At 33.5% G+C, this 24,852-nt stretch overlaps 2 protein-coding genes across 3 annotated transcripts in view; one reads left to right on the top strand and one right to left on the bottom strand.

Moving 5' to 3' along the window:
- LOC106072619 (inositol polyphosphate 1-phosphatase-like) overlaps nucleotides 1-10,431 on the bottom strand; it is a 32,071-nt gene extending 21,640 nt beyond the window's left edge. The window contains exon 1 of the mRNA XM_056014421.1: nucleotides 10,336-10,431. Coding sequence (XP_055870396.1) covers nucleotides 10,336-10,370 — 35 coding nt within the window. The 5' untranslated portion in view covers nucleotides 10,371-10,431. The remainder of the gene's footprint in view (nucleotides 1-10,335) is intronic.
- Nucleotides 10,432-10,975: 544 nt separating this feature from the next.
- LOC106051172 (cyclin-dependent kinase 13-like) lies at nucleotides 10,976-23,870 on the top strand. 2 transcript variants are annotated; one of them, XM_056014381.1, is made up of 11 exons: nucleotides 10,976-11,093; nucleotides 11,346-12,130; nucleotides 13,868-14,473; nucleotides 14,611-14,772; nucleotides 14,853-14,986; nucleotides 15,104-15,274; nucleotides 15,379-15,568; nucleotides 15,654-15,815; nucleotides 16,056-16,250; nucleotides 16,412-16,543; nucleotides 21,567-23,870. In XM_056014381.1, exons 2-11 carry the CDS (start codon nucleotides 11,352-11,354, stop codon nucleotides 22,630-22,632), a joined length of 3,597 nt encoding a protein of 1,198 aa, XP_055870356.1. In that variant the 5' UTR covers nucleotides 10,976-11,093; nucleotides 11,346-11,351; the 3' UTR covers nucleotides 22,633-23,870. The 2 variants fall into 2 exon arrangements, with proteins under 2 accessions (XP_055870356.1, XP_013061769.1); XM_013206315.2 differs by lacking the exon at nucleotides 21,567-23,870 and adding an exon at nucleotides 18,015-19,155.
- Nucleotides 23,871-24,852: the final 982 nt, after the last annotated feature.

Raw genomic sequence — 24,852 nt, 5'->3', positions numbered from 1 at the left:
GAAGGTTGTAGTAGGGACCACGAGCGAAGCGGGAAAGGCTGTCGTTGGTCCACAAAGGACTGTATACTTAGTAGTTAGACTCTGAGGAAGCTGAAGGATGTTATGTGTTTACCCTAGTGAATAAACACAACTATATATTTCCTGTTAAACTGTGTGAGTTGCCTGCCTTTTCGTTGAATGCCTACCCTAGAGTTGCAACAATATATATAATTTTAAAATCGCATAAAATAAATTGAATAATAGTACCGCAGTTAGATCTAGCAAACAAAGAAACAATATGCTGGAGCGTAAAAAACAACAACAACCCTTGACCTCTAGCTAGTGGACGGGTATAATTTATCTATATGCTTGACTGACCATGCCAATGTGTTATCTTTTTTGACTGACACCCAACTCTATTGCGTGCGTATGCTCAAGGAAAAAACAATGTTTGATGGTTAACACAAACAACTATACACACTACACTAGGACTACATGTGTAGGCTCACTATGTATATCTTATCTTATATAATACAAACGTTACTTCAAAAAAGAAGATGATTACGTCCTTCGCGTCATGCATTTAGTCATGCATATTAACCAATGACTTAAATTCTGCCAAGTCACTGGTTTTCCTGGCTAGCTCATTCCATGCTCTAATAGCACTAGGGAAGAAGGAGAATTTTTAGTAATTTCTTCAAGCATATGGAACGATGATTGTGGCTATTTCTTGTGTCTTTCTGAGTATTTTATTAGGTTTTTTTTTTTGTATTTGAAGATTATGGTTCAGTGTTTTATGTATAATTGCTACTTTACTTTTGAGTCTTCTGTCCTGAAGGCTTTCTTATGGTATATCTGACCAGGTTGTTGGTCTGAAATTCGTGAACACACATCCGACCACTATACAAGGCAGATTGCACTTTACTTATGAGATTTACATTAGTAACTAGTTAAATATATACTAACATTATTTACATTGTCTTTCCTACACACATCCTTTACAGTTGGTGGCTTCGCACATACACACAATCACACTCATGCTATACAGATTTTTAGAAATACTGTTTAGCTTGAATAAATCAATCAGTAACAGAGTTTTAAACAATAAGGTATATAAAAGGAAAATAAATAAAACCAACCAATGTAGGTATGTTATTTAAGAGTTTCGTAAAATGTTCAGCAACACAAGCTACTAACAAGACCCTTAGGTATCCGGCTCCGGCCCCGGCCGAATATCAAATTTTACTATCCGGTCATATCCGGCCCCGGCCGGATATCAAAAAGTACTATCCGGTGCACCCCTAATATATATATATATATATATATGTGTGTGTGTGTGTGTGTGTGTCATTTCTTCTACGACAGAGTTCAACAGTTCCCTACAAAACTGTGTTGTTAACCACCCCACCCCTATTACTCCTCACATGACAGAGGTCAGATGTCCCTATCAAAAACGTATTATTCGTGATATTACTCAAATCGTGATATTACTTCAAATCTTCAAATACAAAAACAAAATTTAATAAAATACTCTGAAAGACACAAAGATAAAGGCACATTCCTCGTCCCATATGCTAGGACAAATTTGTACAAATACTCCTTCTTCCCTAGTGCTATTAGAGCATGGAATGGGTTGCCTGAGCTAGCCAGGAAAACCAGTGACTTGGCAGAATTTAAGTCATTGGTTAATATGCATGACTAAATGCATGACGCGTAGGACGTAATCATCTTCTTTTTTGAAGTAACGTCTGTATTATATAAGATAAGATAAGATTACTCCTCCGGTGTCTTCAAAATGTGCTACGCCTCTGATGACTACATCCTCCAGTCTGCTTAAAATAATGCACCTAAATGCCCAGTCATGCAGTAACAAAGCTCTTGAGCTTGCAGACACCATCACTGATGATAACTACGATATCGCTTTCCTTAGTGAGACATGGTTTAAAGAAGTTGGTGATGAGTCAAAAACCATTGAGCTAACGCCACCAGGCTTTTTATTTTAAAGAGTCTACCTTGAAAAACAGGCAGCGGAGGGCTCTAGCAATACTGTACAAAGATAGTTTTAGCCAAGTATGTAACAATAAGCCCTAACAGCTCAACGTACACCACCTTTGAGATGTGCGAGTTTCGCCTCTCCCACCACAGTAGAATACTGACTTTTATTTTCTTGTACCGCCCACTACCAAGCAAGAGAAATAAATTGACAACAAAAAGTTTTCATCGAAGAATTTCAAGACCTCCTTGACAGTCACATAGCAACAAAAGATCTATTTGTCATAGGCGATGTGAACTTGCATTTTGACAGTGAAAATGAGACATACGCGGTGTCGCTAAAAAATGCGCTAAAGGATCGCAACTTAGACCAACTGATAAATGTTCCGACACATGTCAAGGGCCATACTCTTGACTGGATTGTTACAAATGCAAGTGAGCTTATAGCCAAACTCAATGTCTTAGACCGTGGGTTGTCAGATCATTTTCTTGTACACTTTGAAATGCGCCTATCAAAAGCAAAAAGGCCAAAGAAAAACGTGACTTAAAGCCATAGATATTGTCTCCTTCAAAATGGACGTGACCTCTTTGCTGCTGCAACAGAGCAACACAGACGTTCTCAGCAATTACAATTCTTGCTTGAAAAAGTTGCTGGATAGCCATGCTCCTCTTGTCACTCGTACAGTCTCAGTTAGGCCATCTGCACTCTGGATGACGGAAGGCATAAAGACTGCCAAACTTATTCGCCGACTTGCCAAAAGTACATTTCAAAAGACAGGTCTGACGATACATCGACAAATATACATCGTAGAAAAAAAAAAGGTTAACCGTATGATTAGAGATGCAAAAGCTAGTCATATTCGACAAAAAATCGAAACTTCTGATTCTTCAAAGGAGCTATTCAGGATCGCCGCTGAAATGTTAGGGGGAGCAAATAACGAACGTTTGCCGTCATCTATTCCAGTATCTGAACTCTCTGATTCCTTCAATAGATTCTTCATTGGCAAGACTGAGCAGATCAGAAATGACATGCCATCCCTCTCATCACAGCTTGATCACTCTCCAATCTTTCAAAATTCTCTTTTTTGCGAGTTTCAGCGTGTATCTGAAGATTATGTCAAAAGTACTATTTTAAAGCTGCCAAATCAGTCATGTGACCTTGATCCCATTCCAACTTCCTTGCTCCTTGAATGCTTAGGTGAGCTTGTACCCACAATTACTAACATTATGAACTCTTCACTGACTTCAGACCTTGTACCACAGTAATTTAAGCATTCACTTGTCAGGCCCTTATTAAAGAAATCCAGTCTTGACCCGAAATGTCTAAAAAAAAAAAACTATCGCCCTGTATCAAATCTTCCCTTCCTGTCAATGCTTCTGGAGCGCATCGTGTTAGCGCAAATTTTTTCTCATCTTGAACAGCACTGTCTCTTGGAAGAATTTCAATCTGCATATAGGTGGTGCCGTAGCACAGAGACAGCAGTGGTCAGGGTACTAAACGACTTACTTCACAATTCCGACATAGGCCACATATCAATTCTTTCCATGCTGGACTTGTCCGCAGCCTTTGATACGCGTACGCTAGACCATGAAATTATGATGGCCAGATTCTCTGCCACTTTTGGTTTAGCAGGAATCGTCCTAAAGTGGCTTGGATCCTACCCAAAGTGTCGTTGTTAACGGGACGGAATCAACAAGCTTACTCTTGAAGTACGGAGTACCCCAAGGATCAGTTCTAAGCCCAGTACTGTTCACTATGTATAAGCCTACCCCACATATTTAGATTAAGGCTTTGAGGATCGCCGCCGAAAAAAAAATTCGATAAATAATATTCAATAAAATTGAAGCATAAATTGTGAGTTATAGTCCGAAATTTAACTAGAAAAATATCAGATTAAGTAAAGGTTGGAAAAAGGCGACTAGGAAAACATTATTTGGGTTTAAAACTCATCTCATTCGTGAATCTTATACTGAAAATATTCGTTTGAATTCTAACTTTTTCCAAAGCAAAGTCTTTCTTAAAATAACTATGATAAATTCATGTGAAATTACATAAACTCTCTCTAGAAAGGAGAGGGGCGGTAGAATGAAAACGATTAATCCTCGCTCCTTTTTATAATTTCTGCTAATAGTTGCATTTGGCATTTAAGGGCGACTCGATATAAGAATTTAATGTATATATATATTTATTTATATAGAAATTATATTAGTGACAGATTTTTTAAAATAAATTGTGTAATTTCTTAATTATTACACAAAAAGAAAAAGTATTGGTTTGTCCGATGGGTGAAAGGAGATTGCATGTATCGCCCACCTTTTTCCCTTTTCATTTTATATTTACAAATCATAAAATTTGAGATTAGAGTGTGGTGCGACATAATATACAAAATGGGTTCACATATCAATACGTAGTTTATATTATATAGATATTCGACTAATATTTTTCACAAACTATGGTTCCTCCATAAAAATAGGACCACCCTCCACTCAGAGGGCTAGAGCGGGGAGGGCAGTACTTCCATTCCCCCCCCCCCCTTTACCCCACCGAATCGGCCAAGATACCAGAAGGGGAGCGAGATAATATAAAATTTATATATCAATTTAACTAATTTTGTTCACAAACTATGATTTCTCCATAAAAGCACTGGCGGATCCAGGGGGGGGGGGGGGTAGGGTCTATCGCCCCCCCCCACTAGGCCGCCCCCCCCCCCCCTAAGGAAGGGGGCGGACGAATTTTAGTATAGAATTCACACAATTTGTATACGAATTTATTACTTATTTTAATAATATATACTAATTATTTATATTTAAACCTATTTTTAGATTATTTCGCCCCCCCCTAGTATGTTAGTCGACATGGTGGGGTCGGGAGGGGGCGATGGCATCAATTCCGACCCCCCCCCCCCTCTAAACTTTCGAGTGGGGGGGGGGGCGGTCCAATTTATATGTAGAAATCACAGCTTGCTAACAGAATCAATTGAATATCTATATTCTATATGATTAAAATTTGTTATTGGTATTTTAACCGATCTTTATATTATGTCGTTCCCCTCTTGGCCGATGTGGTGGGGATCAAATACCTCTACTGCCCTTCCACCTAAAACCTTTGATCGGGGGGGGGGGCGGTCCTACTTTTTGGAGAAATCATAGTTTGTGAACAAAATTAGTTGAATTAATATATAAATTTTATATTATGTCGCTCTCCTTCAGGTATTTTTGCCGATTCGGTGTGGGGGGGGGGGCGATTGCATGTACTGCCCTCCCCACTCTAGCCCTCTGAGTGGGGGGGGCGGTCCTATTTTAATGGAGAAATCATTGTATGTGAACAAAATTAGTTGAATATGTGTATAATATAAACTACGTGAACCCATTGTATATTATGTCGCACCACACTCTAATCTCAAATGTTATCATTAGTAAATATAAAATGAAAAAAGGTTGTACCAGGTGGGAGGGGCGATACATGCAATCACCTTCCCCCCATGGGACAAACCAATACTTTTTCTTTTTGTATTATAGTTAAAAAATTACAAAATAAAAAAATCTGTCTCTAATATAATTTATACATGCTATAAAATTAAATTCTTATATCGAGTCGCCCCAACCCTATTCTTTAATGCCAAATGCAATCATTTGCAGAAATTATAAAAAGGAGTGAGGATTAATCATTTTCACTCTATCGTCCCCTCCCCTTTCCAGACAGAGTTTATGTAATTTCACATGAATTTATCTTAATTATTATAAGAAAGACTTTGCTTTGGAAAAGTTTTAATTCAAAAGAAATTTTTCAGTATAAGAGTCACGATTGAGATGAGTTCTAAACCCAAATAATATTTTTCCTAGTCGCCTTTTTCCAACCTTTACTCAATCTGATTTTTTTTTTAGTTAAATAAGTTTTGGACTATAACTCACAATTTATGCTTGTATTTTATTGAATATTATTTATCGAATAATTTTTTTTCGGCGGCGATCCTCAAAACCTTAATCTAAAGATGTGGGGTATCTTATCTTTTCAAGGAACAAATCGGTTTTATTTGCAATGTATTAAGGGCGTAAAAATTTATATTAGAATATTTTTCAACATTATTCAAAAGGTCCTTTATAACAGGGGTCGGCAACCTTTTGAGTTGGAAGAGCCAAAAATTACAATTTACTAAATTTCAGTTTTTAAAGAGCCACAAAGTTTTTTCTTGCCAAATTCAGTGGAGCGTTGGCTTTGGTTTTAGAAAGTTTGGATACATTTGGCTCATAACTTGTTGTTTTTAGTTTTAAACACGACTCTAAATTTTCAATTGTTAGTTGGCTATTTATGCAAGAGAACGCTTGCTCGCATGAATATGTCGATCCGAAAATAGTTAGTACTCCAATTGCCAACCTTTTCACTTCACTGTAGCAATCTGGAAGACAATCCCATGCGTCGAATATAAGTGCCTCATCTCGCGGCAATTCTTTAAAACCTGTCCACATTTGTTGCGTTACGTGCATACATTTCTGGACCTCCAACTCTTCCAACTTGCTTTTCTAATATGTAAATTACCCACTCCAGAAAGCTCCAGTATCAATTCCAAACGGCTCAATATGGATTTCGTTACTATTTGTGTTGAGGGTATTTACTATGAATGCTAGAATGGTTTTGAAATGCTAAAATCTCTCAACAAATTCATCTGTAATTTTTTTAAATAACTGTGATAAAGTAATTCCTGTTAACAGTTGCACTGGTTTTATCGCGATATTGCTTTAGAAAGTGAAAATGAAGTCATTTATCGCTCTGATTAAGTAAAGTAAAGTTCCCCTTTCAGACCTTGCGATCTTTAGGGCTGATGATGTAGAGGTCATCTCTTTCTGTGAAACACGGTTAACGAGGGTGTCAGCACAACAACCAACCACATTTACTTTCCCCAACTAATTATTAAAGCAGGGTGGATTTAGAAGCGCTAAAAAATATCCAGAGATTAAAAATCAATATCTTCACCACGATTCTAACTCGGGACCCCGGTTTGGAAGAGAAGCTCTTTACTGCTCAGCCACAGCTCTTATCTTTTATTAAAACATCGGCTGCGCTTTCATTTTCTTGTAGTTTTAGATTCATCTCATTTACTTTTTCCGATATATCCATCATAAAGTAATATTTTTGCAACCATTTGTCGTTCTCTAATTCAGAGTGATTAATACCATCCTTATTTAGGAATGTATATATTTCATTCAAGCACAAAGCTCCAAGTTTCAACAGCGTACCTGTAGTAAGCCATCGCACTTTATTGGGAAGAAGAAGGTTGGAATATTGGGTCTCCATTTCGTTTAAGAATTCTTTAAACTGACGATGGTAGAGTGATTTTAACAAGCACTTCTTGATGGAGAAGGCAGATTCTCTTTTATTTTTTCCTTTCATACTTCTGGCTCCATCAGTTGCTATTGAAACGAGTTTATTTAAATCAATCTTATTGTCTTTAAGGTATTTTTGCACGGCATTCTCTAAACTATTTCCTCTAGTTTGTCACGAGAGCGCTAGCAATCCTTGGGAAGACATATACCTGACAGAAAACCAACTTGTGCAATGTCTTTTATGTTGCAAGACTTATCTATATCATCGATAAGGCAGAAAAATGTTGAGTTCTATTTTACTTTTGAAGACATGGGGAGGTGAGCGGTGAAAAGCAAGTACCAGTGGCTGAGAGATTGAATCGGTGCCTAATCTTAGTTAATAGATTCAATTTATTTTCGATAAAATAAATAATGTTTGAGTATGGAACTAAAGAGCCGCAGCTTAACATCCAAAGAGCCGCATGTGGCTCGCGAGCCGCAGGTTGCCGACCCCTGCTTTATAATAAGATGAATGATGAGCTTTAGGTCAGGAGAATGCGTTTCTTCAGTGAAGAATGTAAGAAAACGCTTAGCCCCGAACCCCACTGATAAATAATGAGCTGTAGATGTAGGGAGAATGTGTTTATTCAGTGAAGAATGCAAGAAAATGCTTTTTGCGTCGAGGCTTCGCCCCGAACCCCACTGATAAATAATGAGCTGTAGATGTCAGAAGGATGCGTTTCTACAGTGAAAAAAGCAAGAAAACGCTTTTTGCGCTCCCCCAGACCCCCAAGCTTGCAACAGAAAGGCCTCAACATGACTTTTTTATTTTTACGATGAAGGTTGAGAAACACTGCTCTATTTTATTCTCATATATATATATATATATATATATATATATATATATATATATATATATATATATATATATATATATATATATATATATATATATATATATATATTTATGCTGTACGCACGTTTATGCATAGGGTTAGGGTTTACGCGGCGTTAGGGTTAGGGTTTGGAATCGCCCCCCCTCCCACTCCAAGGTTCTGGATCCGCTAGTGCATAAAAGTAGGACCGCCCCACCACACTTAAAGGGTTTAGGTGGGAAGGGCAGTAGAGGTATTTGCCCCTCCCCCAATCGGCTAACAGAGGAACGACGTAATATAAAGATCGGTTAAAATATCAATAACAAGTTTTAATCATATAGATATTTCATTGATTCTGTTAGCAAGCTGTGATTTCTACGAATAAATTGGACCGCCCCCCACACTCAAAAGTTTATGGTGGGGGGGGGGGGGTTGATACTATCGCCCCCTCCTGACCCCACCAAATCGGCCAACATACTAGAGGGGGGGGGCGAAATAATCTAAAAATAGTTTGAAATATAAATAATTAGTATATATTATTAACACAGGTAATAAATTCGTATACACATTGTGTGAATTCTAGTCAGTGGTAGGGAGTTTTTAGAGAGGTCGCGTAACTATTAAGGTTGAGCGAAGCAGCACGTTTTGGTGCATCCATTTTGGCGCAATGGCGTTTAGTTGCCAAAACAGCTGCGCCAAAGAGTCACATAGGGCCTACCACTAAAAAGGAATAAACTTTATATCATAATAATAATAATAATCTTTATTGTCCATATGGAAATTTGTCTTACAATTTGTGCATTACACCAAACAAAAAAAACATTATAACTATAATAAACCAAAGTGTACATTCACACCAGACTCACTCATAATTTACATGTGACAAAGTTTATACCATATTGTTCTTATTTAATGATTTGATTGCCAAAAGAGTGTTTGTGTCTGTTTGCTATCGGTGTCTTGTATCTCTTTTGTGATGGTAAAATCACAAAATCCTGACACAAAGGGTGATTCTTTATTCCGAGTATCTTGTTAGCTTTTTTTATAGATGTTTGTCTCAAACAACTGACCAAATGGGGTTTCTTTTTTTTCCAACGATTTTACGAGCAGCATTTAGGATTCTATAAAGTTTATTTTTATTTTTAATGCTCAGATTGCCATACCAGGCAGTGATATTGAAACTTCAAATATTGCAGATATGAGCGTGATAAAACATAGCCAAGGCCTTTTCGCTAACATTAAAAGAGGACAGTTTTCTTAGTAATCGTAATCTTTGCTGCTCTTTTTTGCTGATATAATCAGTATTTGCAGTAAAATTTAGTTTATGGTCTAGGATAGTACCGAGGTATTTAAAGGTTTGCACAATTTCAATAGTCTCTCCAGCTACGGAAACAATATCATTTTCCATCTTTTCCCTACGAAAATCGATTATCATTTCTTTGGTTTTTTTTTTTTACATTTAATAATAAAAAATTATCTTTACAGTATTTTTCAATGTGTTCTATTTCTTTGAAATACTCATTTACGTCTGAGCTCTCAGAGAGCAGGGCAAGAAGAGCCGCATCATCAGCGAATTTTGTGAAGGAGAAAAAAGGACTATCGGATTGAAAATCATTGGTGTACAAAACGAACCACAATGGTGATGTCACAGCCCCCTGGGGCGCCCCTGTGTTAACTATGCGTTCATTTGAAATAACATTGTTTACCCTAACCCTCTGGGATCTCTGGGTCAAAAATTCATAAGCCCATAGTATTATGTATGGACTAATCTTCAACGCTTTCATCTTTTCAATGAGTAAATGAAGTTGTATAGTGTTAAAAGCTGATGAGAAATCAATAAAGAACAATCTTACATAAGTGTTCGGTAAGTCCATATATTTGTAGACACAATTTAAAATATTTAAAAGGCATCGTCTACACCTTTACCCTTTTGGTAAGCAAATTGTAAAGGGTCTAACTTATTACAAAGATCATTCAGAAGAAACATTTTAACCAATTTTTCTAAACATTTAGACACAATTGAAGTAAGTGAAACAGGTCTATAGTCATGCATTTCTTTCGGTTTGGAAACCTTTGGCACAGGTACAATTATAGATGACTTCCACATAGGTGGTATCTCATGGTTTAGTAATGAAGTAGAAAAAATAGGATTGTATTATTTAGAAACTTTAAAACTAAAGATCATTACTTTTCTGAGACAAAAGGGCGATTTCCAAGATTCATATGGCGAATATCCTTACAGCTTGAAAAAGAGGTACGTACATAAGGATATAACACGAAACTTGTTTCCAATCTAGATATAATATATACAGGTCTGTGGAAATTATATTTTGTATAGGCAGCCTACAGATATATTCTATTGGTTTACTGCAAACATTAATATTTAGAATATATTTTATGAGACAATTCAAGAAACAAAATAATTAATTTACAATGATTTATTAATTTAAAATATTTTTCCCAGTATTTGGTAAAAAATAAATACAGAAATTTTTCAGGAAAAATTGTCTTGGATAACTTTTGGGATGTCATAAACCGACCCCCTTACTTCCATCATCGCTACGCTACTGAAATTATAATCCACCACTCTACCTGGACCTGGTCTTGACTACGTGTAATGACTTGAAGAGGCCTGTTTAGGCTAGTCCTAATAAAATGTATTTTCCCCTTACGGTTCTTTATCAAATTACTTTGGCAATGTTCATTTATCTTATCTTAAATAAATATTAAAGTGTTTAAAGATAATTTTAGTTATTTATTAATCACAATATCTTACAATTAATGAATATACGTACAAAAAATAAAATAGTAATGGCTTGGAAATTCATATTTTTCAATGGATACCTGGCCATCTTTGCCATTACCCACAATGCATCATTCAATTGTCGGTGACGAAAGGCTAGGCGTATTCGCGATAGCTTGATAAAAATATTTGTAACAAAATTGGTATTAATTCCTTTATACTAATTTTCATCCGAACAAATAAATTACATGATTGAGTAATAAAATGAACGAAGATTAAAATCTAATGAATATTTCACCATATGTAATCTAAATAAATAAGGAAACTTAGTCTAAATGGGCAACTAAAATGAATAAGGGGGACCCAATATAATATAAGGAAATGATATCCATTCTAGATTCTATGTATTTTCATGTTGGCTAATAATATTTTTTTTCCTTTCTTTTTATTCTTAGACAAACATGCCTAAGAGTCGAAGGAAGCACTTATATGACGAAGAATACGACGCACGTTCATATACTCATCTTGTTTCCCAAGGACAAGGAATTGCACAGACACCGTCACACAGTAATTATGGCAGTTCAAAAAAACGTCTGAAGAAAAAAAAAAGTCACAGAAAAAGATCCAAAGATCGAGACGAACGATCTCAACCTCAGAAGTCTTTGGTTGATTACGATGACATTAGCTCCGACTCGGATATTGTTTCTGTCAGTCCACCATCAAGTGGAGCAGTTACTTCCAAAACAGTTGGACAATCGACTTCATCGGGTCGAACAGGGAGTCATTCACGTCTTCACGGTGCAGGAAAAAGAGCAGAGTCGCCAGCAACTGCGTTGAGACTTTATCGAGATGGTAGAAGTCGAAGTAAATCTCCTCATCGTGGTGAAAGTCCTCGTCAGCGTTCTCACCAAGTTGGCCGATCGAAAAGCAGTAAGAAATTAAAACGTTCACATTCTCATCTCTCTCCTGATTTTGATAATGGCTCTCAATCTCATAATACACACAGTCAACTTCACAGTCAAAGAGACAAATATTCTTCTTTGGCAAGTTCTTCTACTTCTAGACATCCAACTGCAGAATCTAGTAGAGACTTTCCTAAAGCATATGCTGATTTGCCGAAAGCTTATAGTTCTGATTATAAGGACGTTGCAGTAGATAAAAGATACAGGAGTCCAAGTCCATACAAATATGATAAAAATCCTAAGAGAGACAGAAGAAATTCAAGAAGTCCTTCCAATAGGTATGTATTCATAATTCAAGTCTAATTCTGTTTGTTCACGTACTAAAGGTCTAATTCTGTTTGTCTAGTGACAATCTAGTCTAGATCTATTCCAATTTCCAGAATTAGTCTAGATCTATAATCTGTAATTCAATATTCTAGTTTATACCAATTTTAAGAATCAATATTTTGATTTAAGATTCTAGGTGGTGGTGTGTTATTGTTAGTCTAGCTGACTCTAGCTGCTAACTTAAGTCAGTACATATAAATCTAGTCTTACAGACTAGCTCTTTATTCTAGATCTATACACTAAATTCTAAATCTATTCTCTTGTCCTAGACTCTAAATCTGTCTAGGAAAAAATCTAGATGTAGGATTGGAATCTAAATTTGTAAGCCTCTGTGCACTCGGGCTCCGTGCTGAGACTAATCCCTTATAGTATAGCACAGTGTAGGTATCAGGCAGTGTACTGGAGGGTTTGCTGTCTTCATACAGGGCAAGACCCCTGCATGCACCAGTTCTGTTTTAAGATTAGTCGTAGATTAGATCTTGACAGTGGCATACCTAAGCCAAACCTAGGCGAGGGCAGGTGAGGCAGCAACCCTTGGCTGGCCTTGGCGCTGGGGTGCCAAAAACACTAAATCTAAACTTATTTAAATATATTTTTCTACTGCTGTGTGTAACTAAATAACATGTAAATTTTAGTGCCTGACACCCTCTGTACACCACTAGAACTAAGCTAGACTACATAAACTAGATCTTTTCTAGAACTCAAATCTTTATTCTCAATATGCATTTTATTTTACATGATTAAATATTAAGTTTAATGCTTTTCTTGTGTATTACTAGATAAAGATTTTAGTCTAAATATGATTATGGTCTGTTCTACACTCTTATAGGTTACATAATACATATTGAGACCAAAATTTTTGGGAACATGAATATTAAAGGTGGTTCATTAGTATAAAATTTTGTTCAGCCCTTTATCTAGAATCTAGATCTATATTTTTTAGAAATACACCAAACATTAACAGAATTCTATATATTTAATATCTGTTGAATCTGAAAGATTTCTATAGGCTAATAAATTTGCAAAGGGCTGTGGTTTAATGAACAATTAATTTTGTAAGTTAATTTAACATAAACATGAAAACTATTTATTATTTGTATTGGCATGAAAATCCTAGTTAACAAGCACACTTGTACTGTCTTGCTAAACATTGGCTTTAAAAGTTAAACATAAATATTTTTAGATTCAGTTTACATTTTTATATTTTTAATGCCTTTTATTATTAAATGATCGAATATCAAATTATGAATATAGTTCTTAAAGTACTTTTAGGCATAAATTAGAACAAGGTAGCCTTTGTATGTCTATTTCTTAATCTTTTTTTTTTTTTTACCATGAACCTATTTTAAACTTTGTCTATTAGCAAAGTTATTAATTAGCCAGTTTACATTCTATTATATTTTTTTATAATGAAAGCCTATTAAACATGGATTTTCAAGGGTGTTAATTTGTTTAAAGCTGTGGTTGTTTATTTTATTTTTGTTTTTAAATTGTATATTGTTTTCACTAAAAGTATCTATTTCTATCTTATACAGTAACTTTTATAATGCTAAAAATAATACTTATTGGTGTAACCTATTAAATGATTATTTGAATTTAGTACTAACAAAAAATTAATAGCAGTACTCTGTAATATTTATATTGAGGTGGCATTTTCCTAATTTACTTTTTTTTTTCCTTCTGCATAGGAAGCATAAATATTCTTCAGGAAGAATCACTTCAAGTCCAAGTAGATATCAGAAAAAAAGCTTTTTACAATCTCCTGCTCGGGGTCATGGGCGTCTTTCACCAAGTCCTTCAAGGACATCTTCTTTGACAAGAACTAAATTTAATAATAAATCTTTGCAATATGCTTCCTCTTTAGCAGCTGAATTAAGTAAACACAGAAAAGCTAGAGAAAATAAGAAAAGGAGGTTTGGTATAGATATAAGCTCATTAGACAGCAAAACCAATTCACCAGATTTGGAAGTTATTAGTCGATCTCCAACACCTGTTCATGTGAAAGGCTCTTCTCATGCTACTCAAAAGGCTAATTCTCCATTGAAAACGAGTCCTATTTCTAGTATTTCTGGGCAAAGTGACATGGTATATAGTAACCAATCACTACAAATTGAAAATAGACAAACTCAACCACAAGCTGCTACAGACAGACATGCTTTAGACCTGAATATGAAAGGGAATGTGCAAGACATAGATATTAAACCAAAAAGTAACCAGATGTCAACACTACCTCATCTGCCTCTTCCAGATGTTGGGCCCGATGAAGATATGGATTTAGAACAGAGTCCTTACAGGTTAGACATTTTTTTCAAGGGAATAGAGCTTAAAAAAGTCAACTACTTAAAATATTTAATAGATATAATTCTTTATTTATCATACCTGTTTTGTTTTAAATCTTCTTGCACATTCTTAAATTTTCTTCTTCTTAAAGTGAAATTAAAGCTGAAGAGAAAGAAAAAGAATTGGCTCGTCCTAGAGGTATAAGAGATCTTCCCATGCCACCAATAGTAGATGAACCAGAGGCTGATCCTGAAGAACTTCCACAGAAAATGCCCAACAAGAGAGAAGAGGGCCCTAAATTAAAACGTCCCAAGTAGGTAGACTTTTATTTTTTTTATTTTTTTTTTTTGAATATATCAGGATATAAACATTAACCAATTTTTTTTTTTCAAGAATGTGCCACCTTCGTCGTTACAATGACAGACAAGGCGATTGGGGTGAAAGATGTGTTGATGTATTCGACATTATCCAGATTATTGGCGAAGGCACATATGGGCAAGTTTACAAAGCCAGAGACATAAATCAAGGTCAGTATTCATCTCATTATTAATAAGAATAAAAAAGTATTTAATATTAGGTCATTAAAAATATTAATTGTATAAAATGTAATAAAAAATATTGTTGTAATTTTCTAATATTTTAAGGAACATTAGTTGCACTTAAAAAAGTGAGACTTGAAAATGAAAAGGAAGGATTTCCAATAACTGCTGTGCGTGAAATCAAAATTTTAAGACAACTTCAGCATCCAAATATTGTTAATTTGAAGGAAATAGTTACAGACAAACAAGATGCCCTTGATTTTAAAAAAGATCGAGGTAATTTTGTGTTATAAAACTGTTTTTGTTCTTAGTGTTTGACAATTTATTTTTTTATAATCGGAATATAATTTAACCTAATTTTCATTATTTTTTTCCTTTAGGTTCTTTTTATCTTGTTTTTGAATATATGGATCATGATTTAATGGGTTTGTTGGACTCAGGTTTGGTCTTTCTAAGAGATGAGCATATAGCTTCCTTTATGAAACAGCTTCTTGAAGGTTTACAGTATTGTCACAGAAAAAACTTTTTACATAGGGATATTAAATGCTCAAACATATTGCTTAACAATCGGTAAGTGAATGCATCACCTTCTCTATTTTTTTTGTGATTTGTTATTAGCCAATTCATTTTTAAACATGTTGTTTGTTTATTAAAGAGGTCAAATCAAACTTGGTGACCTGGGACTTGCAAGATACTATCATGCTGATGATAAAGATAGACTTTACACCAATAAAGTAATTACACTGTGGTACAGACCCCCAGAGCTATTACTTGGAGAAGAGAGATATGGACCAGCCATAGATATGTGGAGTTTAGGGTGCGTTTTGAAATATTGTGCATTTTATTTATGTATTTCTATTGTTTTGAGATGAATAAATAAGTGCAAAAAAAAAATGTAAAGGCTAATTAAAAAGCGTATATTTTTAAAAAATCAAAATACAATTTTTAGTTGGTAGTTAAGTGGTAGTTAAGTTAATCATCAAATATTATTTACAGTATTACATTATTTCATTGATCAATAATAATTAATAATCTAATTATCCTTACATTATTGTAGGTGTATTTTAGGTGAACTATTCACAAAAAAGCCAATATTTCAAGCAAAAGAGGAATTCGCTCAATTAGAATTAATCAGCAGAACATGTGGTTCACCTTGTCCTGCTAATTGGCCTGAAGTTATAAAACTTCCACTGTTTCACAGTTTTAAACCAAAAAGACAGCACAGGAGAAGATTAAGAGAGGAGTTCTCGTTGTGAGTTAACATATTTTTAGAATGTTTTGCTAGTATACATTATTTTGTTGTCAGTTTGATTATTTATTTAGTGAAAGCATTTTCTTCAATAATGCATTCTATTAGGCTGTCCCAAAAATTTAGGTAAATGGGAAAGCCTGTCATTTTTTTATTAATTTTAGTCTTCCTAAGCTTGCTCTTGATCTCATGGATCACATGCTGGAGTTGGATCCAAGTAGAAGATGCACAGCTGAACAAGGTCTTAACAGTCCATGGCTCAGAGACATAGATCCGAATAGCATTCCACCTCCTGAGTAAGTACATAAATCATAATATATTCAAAAGAATCTTCAGAAGTATTTTAGTTACTTATTGAAGTTATGTTTAAGTGCATTATAAAAATGTTTTGTTTTACATAATTTGATAAAGAAGATGGAAGTGACTTGGTTATTGTTATAAGTCTTATGCATTAGTGCTGTAACAGATCAAGAATTTGTTAGAACTGAACAGGATTCATTACACAATACATCCAATATTTTTGTAATCAAGCTATTGAAATCTTCCCTTTTTTTTTTTTTTTTTACTGTTTTCAACATTTTTAGATATCTTTAGACATTTTATTGCTTAACTAAAATCAATTTAACTACTCTGTTAACAATATATACGTGTTTATAAATGAAGTAAAAAAAAAAGTGATGTAGGTGAGAATAATTAATAGGAATAACTTGTGGTCTCTGTGCAAGTTTTTTGGAACACGTTCTGGCACTATTACTTTTATTACAATTTTTTTTTTCCTATTTATATACATTCTTGTTTACCTTTTTGAAAAGGAATTTGAGGTACGTTTCCATTGAGGGTGTTGGTGGGGGGATTGTAGTCTAGAATTTGAATCCCATTAAAAACTGAGATTTCAATCAAGATTTTTAGCTGGGAAAGTAAAGGTAGTTGACAACTGTGCATCCACATGACTTTTTTAACCGATGGCCTTAAAAATAGGTGATATTTACTTCATCAGTCCCTGGATGCAAGGTCACAACGGTAATTTATTATAAATTTATTGTTTGCTATGATTTTCTTGCCATTAATTATTTTTTTTAGTATTAAAAGTAAGAGCAGGCACTGCCAATTTTGAAGGACAAATATTGAATTAACTTGAAATTTACCATGACATATTTCAAGTGCACTTATTTCAATCCTTTTAAGAAATTGATATAATATATTTAGAAATTTATAGCAGTTAGAAATTATTTAAGGATTCTCATTTCACATTCAACTTCCAAAATGTAAATTTTTCTTTGCCACTTTCCTTTTCCATTATTTTAAAAGCTTAAAAGTGTTGGCATTTCTAGTTTTGTTGCTTTAAGTTGATCAGGGATCCTAATTTTTTATAGGAACATTTATTTTTAGCAGCCCCCATACACAAAAATCTACTACTCAATTAGTGCTGTTAGTTAGGTTTAGAACTAAAGTAAAATTAAATGCTTTTAATATTTTACCATACATCTGTAACATATTAGTATATAATATCAATGATGTAAGCCTTTTATACATGTAGGGACTACACCATTAAAAGAAAGGTTGGACGTTCATTGAAAATAAAAAAATATTGTATTGAGCTTGCTCAGGAAAGTCAGCTTGAAAAGCTATAAATGATTATTGAATGATCTACCATTGAAAAATAAGAGTTTTTGCATTGCATTCTTTCATTGAAATTAAGAGAGTATACATTTGAAATGCAATTCAAGTGTGATCCTTTGAAATTATTTGATTGCATTTTCTTTTCAGTTTGCCCAAAGATCAAGATTGTCATGAACTTTGGTGCAAAAATCTTAAAAGCAAATTAAAGAACAAGATTTTAGTCTTATAATGTACGGCTTAAAAAATACTCATTTAAAGTTCAAATTCTACCACACATTTTAAGTAGGAAGGATTAGGCACTCTCAATGAAAATTTTCATCATATTAAAATTTATTTGTAAATTTAGTCCATAGTAAAAAAAACATTTTGTAAGGCTTTATGATTTTATTTTGTAAAACCAAATTAAAGTAGCAAGACTACACCACCCTTTCTCAGACTGATAGTAGTATAGGTGTTTTTTTTTAAATTATTTTTTTTTAAATGTTGTAATCCATGAAATATTAACCAAGATGTCAATATTTCAAAAATTAAAATAATTTGTCTTCTAAGCTTGACTTTTTAGAGTATACTGTTCTTGCGAAAGGCATCTGCAACAAGATTGACTCAACAAAACCTTTTTTTTTTTTATGATGAAATTGTTTCTGCTATTGCGATCATTCTCGACTCTTTCATATCAGAACAGTAGAATTTCTTTATGTACTTAGTTCTGTTAGCGACTTATGCAACCAATAAAAAAATGTCAGTGAGAAGACATACAAAATGTCAATGAGATGTATTGCTTAACATGAAGATGATCTTACAAGGATGACACCTTTTACAGATGTATGTGCTCTAAATGTACCTCACACTATAGTATTGGTCATTGCTGCCTCCTTTTTTGACATAGACCTGGGTTATTGTTTTATTTTTTTTACAAGGATGAATATTGTGCTTTAAACCTCAAATCTAGAGAATATATTTCTGCAGCTCAGAATGCTTGAAAATTCTTCAATATTGACCTCTCCCTCTTTATTTGATCTCTGCTTTACTATGAGAAAAAGTGCTTTGTAGATACCTGGATAATGCTTTTCTAAAAGCTAAGAGTGCAGGAAATTTTGAGCATGGACCCTCACTGGCTAGGGGTATAGACTTGTTGCTTTTCCTTTAACCAGGGTTCGTAGCGCTCTTAAAATCTAAAAAATTAAAATAAGAAGTATCCTATAATTGTTCAAAAAATTACCAGAATTCTCTTAAATTTTTACCCAATATTTTTAAAAAATATTATTTTGCGTATTTCTTGCTAAAAAAGTGTGGGTAAAAAAAACACAGTGTAACTAGGCATTCTAGTTGCATAGTTGCTGTGTTAATGAGCTGACCAGTGACTCGTCTACACCGCCTTTCACCCACTTGTGAAGCGCGACCTCGTGATTGAATATGGCTCAAGCAAGCATTTCACCTGGCAGTATTTTTCTAAAGGCACCGTAGAAATGGTTGTTTCCATTCATTGTTACCACTGAAGACATGTATATCTAGTCTATAGTGACTATTGTCTATAATTGGAGCAATTACCAGCCTCCCTCACCTAAAATCTTCTTGTTGTAACAGTGACTTCGCTTGACAAGTCTGTAAATCTTCTAGCTTGTATCTAGTAATAGTATCTAGATTTAGATCTAGTGTAGATAATTCGCACCTAACCTGAAAACTCTGAATTTTGTCAATTTAAAGATCTCAATACATCTAATGTCTAGATTACTCTAGAAATATGCTAGATTCTAGATTTACGCTTAATCACTGGAATCTAGTGAAGATAATTCGCACACAGAAGTGAAAAGTTGGCGAATATTAGTGACTTATATCTAGACTCTAAATCTATGGTATATATACAGTGAAGATAATTCGCACTTTAGATCTACTGTATATTCAGTGAAGATAATTTGCACACTGCTGCGAAAGTCTGCAAATTTTAGTGACTTAGATCTAGAGTCTAGATTTACGGTAGATTCAGTGAAGATGATTTGCACACATCTGTGAAAAGTCAGTGAATTTTAGTGACTTAGACCAAGAGTCTAGATCTACTGTAGATTTAATGAAAATATTTCAAATACAGCTGTAAAAAGTCCGTAGGGTTATTTCGGTCGTAAAAGCCAGGTAAAAAATTTTGTTTGAAAAAAAACAAATGGCTAATAGGCTAGATCTAATACCCCCGCCCCCCAATCCAAAAGCCATTATTTAGTAAGCAAATGTCAACTAAACATACAAATAGGCCTGTATATTACAGGCTCTGTTTATGAGGAGGATTTAAGCACAATTAATAAAAGAATAAAACATTACCTAAAGTGCACACCATGATTCTAGTATCTATAAGATACACATAGGAACTAAAAATGTACATTTCCAACACAGAGAAGGCATGAAGGGCATCTCTAAGAATGTTTTTTATAGGAAAAAAAATGAAATAGCAACCATTCTTTACTAATGTTCTTTTCCGTGTTATTTACTAGTTCTTTGGAAAAAAAAAATGGTTGTTTGAGGTTATTAGATGACAGTCAAGTTGTTACTTGATTAAAAGAACTTTCATTACATTTTCTCTGGACATAACCTCAGCTGAAGACATTGTTTCTGTTCTGGTTGGGATGTTCGCAAGATATTTATTAAATCAAGTTACAATAATTGATTTGATAAATGCATAGTTTTGTGTATGTTCTACAATATATCACACAAACGGGTGGGACACACATATGCATATTTTTATATATATATATATATATATATAGGCCTAAATCCGGTATACATCATACATTGCATCCTTAATAAAAATATCCTAAAATTTTGTCATGGAAAAGTGCTATTAACCCTGTTTAACTAAAAAAAAAAAAACAACCACCTTTTCTATTGTGAATAAAACTAAAAAGGTTATCTATGAAACACTACTTTTGGAGAAAAAAACAAACAAAAAAAACCCCTCTCAACTTTCATTAACATTCATTACACAATTTTAGTTTCCTTGTATATTTTAAATTTATAGTTAAAGCAAAAAAAACACAAAAATTTACATTTTTTACAAGTTTATTTACATATTGTTTTTCTAAAAGCTGTCATGAAAAAAACTGAACTAGGTTTTTCATAATTTTTTACCTTTGTTTATTTATTTATTATTATTATTATAGTCATGCAAGCACATCTGGATATCAAATGAGGAATTTTTACCAAAACTTGTCATTACTAGAAATTTTCAGGTTTTTTATTTATTAAAAATATTGTGCAGGGATTACTAATTTTCATTGGCTTTCTAGACACTAAATTATAGATTGTTTTGTTTTGTTGAACGAAAATAAATTTCAGACATTGTCAGTTATTAAAATTTGATACATTTTGGACAGTTTAATGAATATAAAAAAAAAATTTAAATAACCAAGTATTTGAAACATACTTAATGATTAAAAAAAAAAAATTATTCAAAGCAAATACTTGTAAAAAGTTTATTAAAAAATTGCATTTCCTTTTATTTTCATTACTTTGTAAAATCATTCCTGGCACTTTCCAGACTCCTACCAGTTTTTTTTTTTTTTTTTTTTTTTTTTTTTTTTTTTGGGGGGGGGGGGGGGGGTGCCAGGAGTATATAGGTCTATACAGGTTGTTTTTTTTTAGACATGAGTGCATGCATTTGAAATATAATTCAAAGCAAAAACTTGACAAAAAATGATTGCATTTTCTTTTCAGTTTGCCCAAAGATCAAGATTGTCATGAACTTTGGTGCAAAAATCGTAAAAAAGAAATGAGAGAAATGCAAATTAAAGAACAAGATTTTGGGTCTAAAAGTCAGTTGCCCAGAGCTCAACAAATGAAACCATTTACTAATGTAGATGCAAAAATGCTTCTTAAAGCAGTACCTAGCATTGAACAGAAAGATGATTCTGATTCTGGAAAACAAGTAGATTCTACTGTGATTGGAGAAAATAAGGAAGCACAGATTCAGCTGTCCAAACTTGTATCTTTATTGCAAAGCCAACAGAATATGAGTGTCTCTCAAATTGCCAACAAACTTAATATCTCTGTTAATTCACAAACTTCTATGCTTTTAAATAATTTGAAGCATCAGTTGATCAATGCATTTTCAAGTGTTCAGAAAAATCTAGGATCTGAAAAATTTGACCCTATTTCAGTGATACCCAATCCTCTTTCCACTATGCAAAGTCTGTTATCTGGAGGTTCAACTTTGCAAAATGTGCCATCTGGCTCTACATATTCTGGACTATCACAGTTTCCATTAGTCAATGAAGTTGGACAAGGGGGAAATAAAAATAGCAATTCCATGTCATTTTTTGAAAGCAGTACAAACAAGCATAAGAATTCAGAATACTCAAATCAAGAGTCAAGTTCTGACAAGCATGCAGGTGTTAAAGCAGCTCTTGCTCAAATGCTTTCCCAGCAAGGAATAGGTGTAAAAATGGGAGGAAATCAGTATGATGGATCTTCATCTTCCACATTTTCACCTGGCATGCCATATAATTCACAGACATCATTTACCAATCCCTTATATAGCCACTCACTAGATTCATCATTTAATAGTCATTCTGCAAGGGATTCCCAAAATACTTCTAGTTATGATGATAAAGGTAGTTCCTTTCCAGATGAGAAATTGCCACTTAGAACAGGTCATAGTTCCCAATATTATCCGCCTTACAGAGATGCTTCAAGGCCATCTGGTGGCTCTTCTGTAAATTCAGACAATCTTGATAGAGAATATGGTGGACCTGGTTCCTTTGATTCCAGACTTGAATGGTAGTTTTATAAAGTAAGTTACAAGTATTGATATAGTCTGTGCCTTCTGCAACATTTGCTACAGTGTATTTAATGACTAAAGAATAGTGAAACGTCATTGTTGTACAAAGGATATTGTGTTCAGGTACTTTGATTTATTTAAAGAGAAATTCAATGTCATTGTCAATAATAAAATTGTACATTTCCAAAGTCAATAACTAGTGACTGATCTTAGTAAGCTTATTAAGCCATCCAAAAAAAAAATTTCCGAAATTCCACGTCATCAGGTAAATTCATTTTATGATTACTTTCTTGTTTTCATTGCAAGACTTCAGAACTTTTTTCCCCCAAACATTGATTTGAATGTGTATATATTGTATTTTTCTAACAATATATTGATATATTGTTAAATGACTTTCCTGTGATTTATTTTATAAAAGTCATTTGTTTTTTTTAAATGTATAGTAATGTTGTATCTTCTTTTGATTGTCTGGCTGTGGAAAAGAAATGTAACAGCTCTGATACTTAGAATGTTTCACAAGTTCTTTTCCATACCAGGCAGCAAAACAAAACAAAAAGACAAAGTAATGGTTTGAGGAATTGCAACATGTTTTGTTAATAAAATGTCTTTATTTCAATTAAAAATAGTTAACTTGTGACATTGTTTTGTGTTGGTGAATAGTGTTGAATGGTTTTAATCAACCACAATGCTTACTGCAAGAATTTTAAAGACAAGTACAATAGATAAATTAACTGAAAGTGACTATCACACATTGTATATGATAAAAAACGTATTCCTAATTATAATCTTCTGCCTTGAAATTTGTTTTCTGAATGGGTTAGATTTGTTTGCAGAATATTTGTAGGGGCTTTATTAATTTGAATTATTTAAGGTTTGGTTTAGTTCGCATTATCTATTCATGTATGCACATTGATAACATTTGATGAGCTCAACATAATCTTTTCTCAACACATGTCCAGTTTTCAGTGAGATAAGTTTTAAATCAATCAGAAGGCTAAAAAAAATATCTGAAGCGCTTTTGAAATAATAAAAACCCTTAGTAATTTAAATTAGCATTTCTGCTGTAGTTTATGTGGAAACATAAAAAGTTTCTTTATATTAATAGAGGTAGTAATAATGTTGAGTCATCGATTGTACTGGAGGGTCACATTTTCTTTAAAAAAAATTAGGTCGTGTATGCTTGGAAAATATTTTTTGCAATGAAATCAAATTAAAAAAAAAATACTATTGGTAAAAATAAAGACCCTAGTACTGTTAAAAATGGGGATGGACTTTCTCAGAATTTTCATAAATGAATTATTAGCTTAGAAAGTTCTGTTCATGCATTGAAAGAATCTCTTGACTTAGGTCCTGCTGCGGTGTTTGGTGCATAAGGTGGCAATCTCTGTACAGATTTTTTAGGATTTCCGATTCTAATGGATACTTGATTCAAGTTTAGGGGAAGTAAAGGAGGTTGTTCTTAAAGCCGGACACGACACCCTCGATTACATTTGGCCATAGAAACATGATCGACCCTATAGAATGCAAGGACTGAATGGGGTTCTTTTTTTCAAATTGCTTAAGTATAAGCAATCATTCTGGTTCACGAGGAAAGAAAAAGCACATATTCCCTGCTTGCTCAAAGATATAATAATGGCAATGAACTAAAAGAAGTTCTAATAACGTCCTAGTAAACTTAAAAAAAAATCTGACCTAGACACTTAAAGTGTACTTATTCATTGCCACCAGTCAACCATACGAGATACCCCTTTAAAAAAAGTGTAAATAAAATTTCTATAATTAAAAATATTAACATATAACATAATTTGCACAATTTATTAATATTTTAAATGTAAAATGAGATCGTAATGTAGTTTATTTTTACTTGCATCTATGAAATTTCATAATTTTACTTAGAATACAATATGCTATTTTGCATATTTATACGGGTATATATATATATACAATCTATATACCTGTGTATGTATAAAGGAAGAAAATTTTTCCTCAGAAACAACCACAAATTTAGTTAATCTTTAATTAGTTTATTGAAATAGCTTGTAAAACAAGATAGGTTATTAGCATAAGTTAAACTGGTTAGGTTATAGATTGCAAATTGTAAACAAATTGAACGTAAGCAAGAATAAAGTTTTTGTCACATTGAATAGGATTAAATCAGCATACTTGACTACCATTGTTTTGCTGTAATTTAATTTCAAGTAGACATGTTTATTATTGTACCAG

The sequence above is a fragment of the Biomphalaria glabrata genome, chromosome 1 (genome assembly GCF_947242115.1).
Source record: "Biomphalaria glabrata chromosome 1, xgBioGlab47.1, whole genome shotgun sequence".
In the NCBI taxonomy this organism is placed as follows: Eukaryota; Metazoa; Mollusca; class Gastropoda; family Planorbidae; genus Biomphalaria; species Biomphalaria glabrata.
Note: the sequence above shows the minus strand (reverse complement) of the source record. Positions and strands in the feature narration are given on the sequence as shown.